Source organism: Bison bison, unplaced genomic scaffold, assembly GCF_000754665.1.
Source record: "Bison bison bison isolate TAMUID 2011002044 unplaced genomic scaffold, Bison_UMD1.0 scf7180017864280, whole genome shotgun sequence".
Taxonomy (NCBI): Eukaryota; Metazoa; Chordata; class Mammalia; order Artiodactyla; family Bovidae; genus Bison; species Bison bison.
This window is the reverse complement of record NW_011494852.1, coordinates 4,958,590-4,969,246: the sequence shown is the minus strand read 5'-3', so window position 1 is coordinate 4,969,246 and position 10,657 is coordinate 4,958,590. Positions and strand designations below refer to the sequence as shown.

At 38.7% G+C, this 10,657-nt stretch overlaps 1 protein-coding gene across 9 annotated transcripts in view; it reads right to left on the bottom strand.

Moving 5' to 3' along the window:
* Positions 1-1,314: 1,314 nt before the first annotated feature.
* ZNF461 (zinc finger protein 461) overlaps positions 1,315-10,657 on the bottom strand; it is a 26,224-nt gene continuing 16,881 nt past the window's right edge. For 8 of the 9 annotated variants that reach the window (XM_010849075.1, XM_010849077.1, XM_010849074.1 and 5 more), the window contains one exon: positions 2,835-5,086. In XM_010849075.1, coding sequence (XP_010847377.1) covers positions 3,390-5,086 — 1,697 coding nt within the window. In that variant the 3' untranslated portion in view covers positions 2,835-3,389. Of the gene's footprint in view, positions 1,600-2,834; positions 5,087-10,657 lie in introns of those variants that run through there. The other variant, XM_010849081.1, reaches the window with a different exon arrangement.

Below are 10,657 nucleotides of genomic sequence, written 5' to 3'. Positions count from 1 at the left end.
TATATGAGTAAACGAATTGACTCGGGGGATCTTCAGGGAAAATTTCAACTTCAAACAGCATCTTATGTATCCCTCTGCCCTTTGTTAATCAAACTCAATGCCAGACATTCATGCGTCATGGAGATAATGTTAGAGCTTTTCCAGTCCAGTTCAGTTCAGTCACTCAGTCGTGTCTGACTCTCTGCGACCCCATGGCCTGCAGCATGCCAGGCATCCCTGTCCATCACCAACTCCCGGAGCTTACTCAAAATCATGGCAATTATAAATCAAATTTCCAGTCCAACTATAAATCAAATCCATCCTACAAACATGGTTCCTACATCTCCTATGTATTTTCTGATAATCTGCATATGTGAACAAGCATGTTGCCTCACTTCTCATGTCCCCAGCATCTCCATAGTGCATCTCAAACCCGAAACATTCTTGGCAGGTAGTGCTTGAATATCTCCACTTAATTTGTGGTCCAGCAATAGAGTCAGACTTGTCATGCCCTGCCTTATAAGTAATATGCAACAGGTAAAACACAGATAGCAACACTGGTCTCTAATATTCATCTGGGATGTTGTACCATTTGAGATATTCATCAGTTTGTAATCTGGGACTTTTCAAAATCATAGATGTGTGACAATATCAAGTACTGATGAGGGTGTGGAACAACTAGAACTCTGATACACTCCTAATGGGAATGCAAAGTGGTAAAACCACTCTGGAAAACAATTTGGCGGTTTCTTTTATTTATTTTTTTATCCACAAGCTTTAATTTCTGTGTGTGTCTGTGTGTATCTCTCTCTTTTTTTTTACAATATTGTATTGGTTTTGCCATACATCAACATGAATCTGCCACGGTGTACACGTGTTCCCAATCCTGAACCCCCCTCCCACCTCCCTCCCCATAAAATCCCTCTGGGTTATTGGCGGTTTCTTAAAAAGTTAAACATACTTCCCATGTGACCCAGCAATCCCACTTATATTTAGTGTAGACAAATAAAAACACATGTTCACACAAAACCCTATTCATGCGTGTCTATAGTATTATTTATAATCACTAAAAACTGGAATAACCCAAATGTTCTTCAGTGGATAAATGGACACACCATGGTATATCCACTCAAAATTACTCAACAACAACAACAAAAAAAATGGACTACTGACACATGCAACATTAGGGATGAAACCAGCCTCAAAAAGTCACATACTTATGGTTTCATTTATACATTATGGAAAATGTAAAAATATAAATATCCAGAATATATCAGTGCTTGCCAGGGATTAGGGGTGTCTGAATAGAAAGGGGATGCATGAGGGAATTCCTTGAGATGTTGTAATTGTTTTGCATACTGTTTGTGGTCATAAAAATACATGTGAAAAATCATAGAAGTGTGTACATATCAAAAATAGTGAATTGTAGTAGTAACATCCTAAGATTATGGAATAGCACTTGTCTCATAGAAATTTGAACAACCATCCCCATGAAATTACAATACTTGGGTGGAGCACAGAAATGAAAGATAGATTGAAGAGGATAATAAGGACAATTTCACACTACCTGTGTTACTTGTTCCTCAAGCCTGTGCAGTGAAGCATGAAGTGATGCACCCTCTGCATGGAGGGAAGGGAAGGAAAGTGCAGTGAGAACCCATCCTTGTCACAGACCCAAGCACCAGCCTTCCCCAGTGTAAACCAATATCATTCAGAACTCAGTCCTGCCCCTGTAAACCCAAACACCAAGCTCAGGCTGCCCAACCCAGCACCATACTGGCCCTACAGAACCAGGTACCAGTCTGGCGCCCATGGACCTAGGCTCCAGGCCTTCCCCAGTGAATAGATCCCTCAATGCTTATAAAACTCTCTAATGTATTAAAATTAAAAAGTAGGCTAAATGTGGACTGATGAGAATGTCATGAATCATAGATTATGATTAATCCAGTTTTGTCCAAATAATTTTTAAAATTTAATTCCTGGAAGAATAAAAGTGACAGCTATAGTTACAAAAGCAGATGACTATAGGACTCATTAGGAGAGATTTATTTTCAATTATTTTGGGTAATTAAAAAATAGTTTATTTTTGTCTATACTTGGTCTTTGTTTCTGTGTGGGCTTTCCCCTAGTTACAGAGAGCAGGGGCTACTCTCTAGGTTCGATGTGTGGGCTTCACATTGTGGTGGCCTCTCGTTGCAGAGCATGGGTTCTAGGCAAAGTGGGCTTCAGTAGTTGTGCCTCCCGGGCTCTAGGGCACAGGCTCAATAGTTATGGAATATGGGCTTATTTGCTGCGTGGCACGTGGGATCTTCCCTGATCAGGGATCGAATCTGTGTCTCCTACATTGGCAGGCAGATTCTTAACCATGAGTACCAGGGATGCCCTGAATATTTTTTAAAATTTATTTGTTATTGGTTGCCCTGAGTTTTCATTGTTGCAAGTGGGCTTTACTAGTTGAAGTGAGTAGTGGCTTCTCTTGTTGCAGCAGGCTTACAGGCTTCAGTAGTTTCAGCACATGGGCTCAATAGTTGCAGATCCCAGGCTCTAGAGCACAGGCTGAGTAACTGTGGCGGAAGGGCTTTGTTGCTCTGCAGCATCTGGGATCTTCCCAGATTAGGAATCAAACCCATGTGTCCTACATTAGTAGGCAGATTCTTTACCACTGAGCCACCAGGGAAGCCCTATTTTGGATAATTTTTGAATTTTATAAAATATTGCTTTTATTTCCTAATATTTTTAACTACAAAATTAATATATCAAAACATACACACACTCTCATGATTGGGAATTTACCAATAGAAATATGACAATGTAAGAATGTTTATTACACCATCATTTCTGGTGAAAAAGTAGAAACAAATGTCTACAGTAGGAGATGGTTCAAAATACTGGCCTACATCCCATACTAGAAATATTCTGAAACTTTAAAAAGAATGAGTCAGATCTGTATGTATTGACCTGGGAAAATGTCCATGATTATTTAATGAAAAAGGCAAATGTTATGAAATATGTCACTATAAAGGGTAAAAATTTTTGCACACATGCAAAACACATGCAATGTGCAGATATGTTTGATCATAAAAAAAGAAGCCACACACACATACAGGTTTTCTCAGGGATTTGTAGGAGAGGAAGAAACTGTTTTCATTTTATTTCTTTCCCACTTCACTGGTTTCAGAGAAAACAGTTTTATAAAATTTACTTCCAATACTGATAATTACAATAACTCAGAAACAGCATTGAAATCAGAGCGTTTTTTTCCTTTTAATAATTCTTCATTTTCCCACTTAAAAAAAGAGTTCAAGATTACTAAAATAAATCAATACTAATGAACCCCAGTATTTTACCAACATTTTCCTTGAAGAAAAAAAGGAAATGTATATCTCCAAAAAGAATTTTCTGATGCTACACTAAGATGTGGGGAGAAGAAAACGTACTGGTGTTTCAACAGTATGAAGTGTCTGATGTAGGTTAAATTGTAAGCCACGATTAATGGCCTTCCCACATTCATATGGTTTCTTCCCAGAATGAATTCTTTGATGGTGTGAGAAGCTTGAATGATAGCTAAAGGCCTTTCCACATTCCTTACATTCAAAGGGCTTCTCACCAGTATGAATTCTCTGATGTTGAATAAGGTGTGAATGAAGTCTAAAAGCTTTACCACATATCACACATTCATGAGGTTTCTCACCAGTGTGAATTCTCTGATGTCTTCTGAGGTGTGAGCACTGTCTAAAAGTCTTTCCACATTCTTTACATTCATAGGGTTTCTCACCAGTATGAATCCTCTGATGTAGAGTAAGTTGCAAGCCGTCACAAAAGGCCTTCCCACATTCACTACATTCATAAGGTTTTTTGCCAGAATGAATTTTCTGATGGTGAGAGAAGCTTGAATGATAGCTAAAGGCCTTTCCACATTCTTTACATTCATAGGGTTTCTCACCAGTATGAATTCTCTGATGTATTGTAAGGTGTGATCGATGCCTGAAAGTCTTCCCACATTCTTTACATTCATAGGGTTTTTCACCAGTATGGAGTCTCAGATGTTCAGTAAGTTGAAAGCCACGAATAAAAGCTTTCCCACACTGCTTACATTCATAGGGTTTTTCACCAGTGTGAAGTCTTTGATGTTGAGTAAGCTGTGATCGTTGCCTAAATGCCTTCCCACATTCCTTACATTCATAGGGTTTCTCACCAGTGTGAATTCTCTGGTGTAGAATAAGTTCTGAACCATAATTAAAGGTTTTCCCACATTCTTGACACTCATAAGGTTTCTTGTGAGTATGAAGTCTCTGATGTATGGTAATGGGAGAGCGATGCCTAAAAGTCATTTCACATTCTTTACATTCAAAGAGTTTCTTATCAGTACGGAGTGGCAGATGTTCAGTAAGTTGAAAGCCACAAATAAAAGCCTTCCCACATTGTTTACATTCATAGGGTTTTTCACCAGTGTGAAGTCTCTGATGTTGAATAAGTTGTGACAGCTGCATAAAGGACTTCTCACATTCCTTACATCCATCAGGTTTCTCACCAGTGTGAATTCTCTGATGTAGAATAAGTTCTGAGCCATAATTAAAGACCTTGCCACATTCTTTACATTTTTCACCATTATGAATTCTCAAATGTTGTTTACATTGTGAATAATAAATAAGGGCCTTCCAACATTCTTTACACTCATTGTACTTGTTACTATTTTGAATTCTCTGTTTAGTAAGGTATGATGTATCAACAGTTTCTGCACATTCCTTACAGTCAGAAAGTTTTTCTTTAGAATGAGCATTGTGATAACTAAAGAATAAATGGTAACTGAAGTTTTTCCTGCATTCTTTACATTCAAAGATTTTCTGTCTATTATAAAATTCCTGAGTGAACAAAATATGTTGGCTAAAAATGGGCATGTGTTCATGGTTGATAAATTGCCTGAAATAGCCCTCCTGTTTTCCCTGTTGTCTCTCAAACTGATTTTTGCATGCCTGAATGTCTCTGAAAATGGATTTCTCAGGACTATGGTTTTTAAATGGGTCCATGATAGCCCACTGGGATGATTCTGTCTCATAAATGTTTCTTTTTGGAGATAACTTCTTGGGCTCACACTGGGACACCAAATCTGAAAGATAAAGAAGCACATTTTAATTGCTAGTTTTGTGATAGAAGAGAAATGAAATATCTCTGATAGAAAAGAGTGAAAGTGAAAGTCTCTCAGTCATGTCCAACTCTTTGCAACCCCATGGACTATACAGTCCATGGAATTCTCCAGGCCAGAATACTGGAGTGGGTACCCTTTCCCTTCTCCAGAGGATCTTCCCAACCCAGGTCTCCCACATTGCACGTGGATTCTTTACCAGCTGAGCCACCAGGGAAGCCCAAGAATACTGGAGTAGGTAGCCTATCCCTTCTACAGGGGATCTTCCCGACCCAGGAATCAAACCAGGGTCTCCTGCATTGCAGGCAGATTCTTTACCAACTGAGCTATCAGAGAAGGCAGAAAAGAGAGATAATTGGAAATAATTCACATAAGAAATGAAAGGCTTAAGGGGCTCTTAAATACCATGATGTAACAATGAAAAGGGTAAGGTGAATGAAAAGAAATGAAAGCTCATGAGAGAAACGTGAGAGAGTTCATTAACAGGTCAGCGGTTCTCATATTTTGATCCACTTGAGAATCACCATGGGATTTTGTTGCAATTATGGATGTTTACAAAACATTCTAGATCACCTGAATCAGAATCTCTAAGAGTCTGTATGTTTTAACACTCCACCAGGCCAAAGTATTTTGTGATATCTGCTAGTTATTCTCAAATATCTATTATTTCCCTTTTATACACTGACTGAACCCATGGGTTTTAGTTGAGAACAGGCTGCCCAATATAAACATTGCCTGTCCCAGCACTCTGCAGCAGAACATGCCATGCAACTGGATTCTGCCTAAAGAAATGCAGTATTATACAGTACCTTCTGAGAACTTTCTTAAGAGTCAGCTGGCCCACCCCCTATATCTGTTATTTTCTTGCTTCCTCAGCAAAGCCAGCTGCAATGTGCATTTGATGTCATGTCTGGCACATGATGGTTCTGCAGAGCATAGTCAGCACTCTACCCTGGGCTTTAATCCAAGAGAAAATTAGTCCACTATACAGTCTAAGCTACAATTATTTTTGGGTCTCTGTCACATACAGCCAAACCTATATCCAAACTAATAGAGCCTCTCATTAAATTGAAATTTTAAAACTCCAATTCTTTATCATGAGTCTCACATAAGGCCTCTGATTAGCTTTAAAATCATGTTTTGAGTCTATTTCTGTTTTCTTCATTGTGTCATAAGACCATTAGTCTCTTGTAACAACTAGGATATTACAAATTCTTTCTTATTTTAGAGCTTTTCAGAGGTTGTTTCAGAAAAGAAAGTTGGAGGCCAACAGATACATAAAGCATTCAATTCTAACAATTTATTTTTCCATTTTCCTAATGGTGGTCATTTGCATTGTTTCCAGTTTCTGGCTATTATGATTAGTACTGATATGAACATTCATGCACATTTCTTTTGGTGGAAATAGGACTCCTTTCTGTTAGGTGTTAAATTATCACATCAGAGGATATGCATTTGTTCAGCTCCATTTGACGTTATGCAACAGTTTTCTAATTTACAATTCCATCAAACTCTCAAAGAGTTTCTGTTCCTCATATCCTCACCAACACTTGTTACTGCCAATCTTCTTATATCTAAGCATCCTGGCAGATGTGTTGTGATACTGCACTGTGGTTTAATTTTTAATTTCCCTGATGACAAACAAGATTGAACACTTTGCCATATATTTATTGGACAATTGGATATCTTCTTTAATAAATTACCTATCCAAGTACTTCATTCATTTTTATTAATTTAGGAGTAAGTACATATAAAATCCATCATTTTAACCACTTTGAAGTGTATAACTCAGTAACTTATAGTACACTCCCAATGTTCTGCAACCATCAGATCTCTAATTCCAGATTATTTTCATCACGCCAAAAAGAAACCTCACATCCACAGTCATGTTCTGTTCTCCTCTTCACCCCCATGCCCTGGAAACCACCAATCTGCTTTATGTCTCTATGAATTTGTCAAGAAATTTCATAAACATGTAATTATACAATATGGACCTTTTGCGTCTGTTCTCACTTACTATGTTCTCAGGGTTCAATGATGTTGTAGCATGTATCAGTGCTTCATTTATGACTGAGTTATATTTCACTGTACAGATAAACCATATTTTGTTTCTCCATTCTTCAGTCGAGGGACATTTGGGTAGTTTTAGGGTTTATCTGTCTTTTTGAGTTATAGGGAGTCCTTAATATATTCTGGATATATATATCCAACTACATAATGCAACTATATATATAACCAACTACATAATGCAAGTATCTTGTCCCATTCTGAGGCTGGCCCCTTTGCTCTCTTAATACAATGTTTTGATAAACAGAAATTGTTAATTCTAAAACAGTCTGATTCCAAGGTCATAAAATACACTCATATCATCTTCTAGAAGTTTTTTTATATTTAGATCTATAATCCACCTAGTATGAGGCAGAAATCAAGATTCCTATTTTTCAATAGATATCAGCTCCCTTCATTGAAAAGACCATCCTTTCCCTGATTCTGTCTTAGATCAAGTGACTTTGTATGTTAGTCATTTTCTCTGTAATCCACTCCAAGAAATATATCAACTCTCATAACTCTGTTGAAACATTCCTAGCTAAAGTCACTAACAAAATTACCAAAATCAGTGCTCAAATGCCAGTCATCACTCTATTTGACTCATTACTAGCATTTGACACAACTGATCAATCCAGTTGCTCCCTTTATACCATATTCTCCTGGTTACCCTCCTACATCTCTACTTATATTCAGTTCACCTTAATGCATTCTTTTCTACTTTCTGACCTCTAAATGTTGGAATGTCCCAGAAATCAGGCTCTGGTCAGCCTTTAATCTACACCCTTTCCCTTAATAACAGTCTGGCTTAAATACCAATCATATACTGCTAACTCTTAAATTTTACCACTACCTCTAAAAATATTTTTTAAATTGTGATAAAATACACACTACATAAAATTTACCATCTTAATACTTTTAAGTGTATAGTGTAGTGGTGTTAAATATGTGCACAGTGTTATACAACCAATCCCCAGAACTTTTTCACCTTGCAGAACTGAAACTCTGTACCCATTAATAACTCCCCATTCTTCCCTCTTCCAGTTTCTGGCAAGCACCAGTCTACTTTCTATTTCTATGGATTTTACTAGATACCTTATATCACTAGAGTCCTATAGTATTTGCTGCTGCTGTTTTTTTTTTTTTTTCTATATGTGACTGGCTTATGTAACTTAGCATAATATCCTCAAGGTTCATTCATGTTGATCCACAAATCCACACAGGAAGCATTGCAGATCAGTGAGAAAAGAATTACTGAATCATATTAGAAAAAATAGCTATAGCTAGGGAAAAAAATTAACTTGGATCCCTACCATGCACTATAAATACATAAACTCTAAATGGAAAAACTGTAAGGCTTGTGATGAAAAACAATATATGTTGTTGCTGCTGCTGCTGCTGTTGCTGCTAAGTCGCTTCAGTCATGTCCGACTCTGTTCGACCCCATAGATGGCAGCCCACCAGGCTCCCCCGTCCCTGAGATTCTCCAGGCAAGAACACTGGAGTGGGTTGCCATTTCCTTCTCCAATGCATGAAAGTGAAAAGTGAAAGGGAAGTCGCTCAGTTGTGTCCGACTCTAGCGACCCCATGGACTGCAGCCTACCAGGCTCCTCCGTCCATGGGATTTTCCAGGCAAAAATACTAGAGTGGGGTGCCACTGCCTTCTCCGAAACAATATATATGTATACATAAAAAGGGATTCCCTGGTGGCTCAATGATAAGCAATCTGCTTGCAATGTAGGAGACACAGGTTCAATCCTTGAGTTGAGAAGATGCCCTACAAAAGGAAATGGCAACCCACTCCAGTATTGTTGCCTGTGAAATCCCATGGACAGAGGAGCCTTGGGGTCACAAAAGAGTTGGACACAATTTAATGACTAAACAGCAACAAACAACAACATAAATTTCTTAAACAAGACACAAAAGATACAAGTCTAACTAGAAAAAAGGTAACCTACAAGAAAAATGGGCAAAAGATCTGAATAGACACTTCACAGAAGAAACACCAGTGTTAAGTAAGTCATATGCAAGAATGCTCAAACTCATCAAGAATCAAGGAAACTCAAATTAAGATATGAGATACCATTTTATTCTCATCAGACTAAAATTTTAAATGTCTAAGAATTTGAAATGTTGTTAAGATGTTGAAGACCCAAAATTATTACACACTGCCAGTGGTAATGTAAATTAGTACCAACACGTAGAAAAACAATTTGTTATAATACAGAGTTGAAGATGTATATGTTTTATGACCTGGCAATTCCAGTTCTAGTAAATAACATACTATGTGCTTCAGGAGATGTGTAAGAATATTAATAGTACCACTGTATGCTGCTGTTGCTGCTGCTGCTAAGTCGCTTCAGTCGTGTCTGACTCTATGCGACCCCATAGAGGGGGCAAGAACACCTGAGTGGGTTGCCATTTCCTTCTCCAGTACATGAAAGTGAAAAAATAAAGTGAAGTCACTCAGTCGTGTCTGACTCCTAGTGACCCCATGGACTGCAGCCCACCAGGCCCCTCCGTCCATGGGATTTTCCAGGCAAGAGTACTGGAGTGGGTTGCCACTGCCTTCTCCAACCACTGTATATACTAGCAAAAAATTATGAACAATCTAATTAACAACCAGGGAAGTCCATGTTCAAGGTCAGGAATTAACAACCTGGGAAGCCCACGTTCAAGGTCAGGAGGGGCAGCTGTGAGGAGATACCCCTAGTCCAGGGTAAGGAGCAGCGGCTGTGCTTTGCTGGAGCAGCTGTGAAGAGATACGCCACGTCCAAGGTAAGAGAAACCCAAGTAAGATGGTAGGTGTTGCAAGAGGGCATCAGAGGGCAGACACACTGAAACCATAATCACAGTAAACTAGCCAATCTGATCACACTGACCACAGCCTTGTCTAACTCAGCGAAACTAAGCCATGCCATGTGGGGCCACCCAGGACGGGCGGATCAAGGGGGAGAGGTCTGACAGAATGTAGTCCACTGGAGAAGGGAATGGCAAACCACTTCAGTATTCTTGCCTTGAGAACCCCATGAACAGTATGAAAAGGCAAAATGACAGGATACTGAAAGAGGAACTCCCCGGGTCGGTCGGTTCCCAATATGCTACTGGAGATCAGTGGAGAAATAACTCCAGAAATAATGAAGGGATGGAGCCAAAGCAAACACAATACCCAGTTGTGGATGTGACTGGTGATAGAAGCAAGGTCCAATGCTATAAAGAGCAATATTGCATAGGAACCTGGAATAGGTTCAGGTCCATAAATAAAGACAAACTGGAAGTGGTCAAACAGGAGATGGCAAGAGTGAATGTCGACATTCTAGGAATCAGCAAACTAAAATGGACTGGAATGGGTGAATTTAACTCAGATGACCATTATGTCTACTACTGTGGGCAGGAATCCCTTAGAAGAAATGGAGTAGCCATCATGGTCAACAAAAGAGTCCGAAATGCAGTACTTGAATGCAATCTCAAAAATGACAGATCTCTATT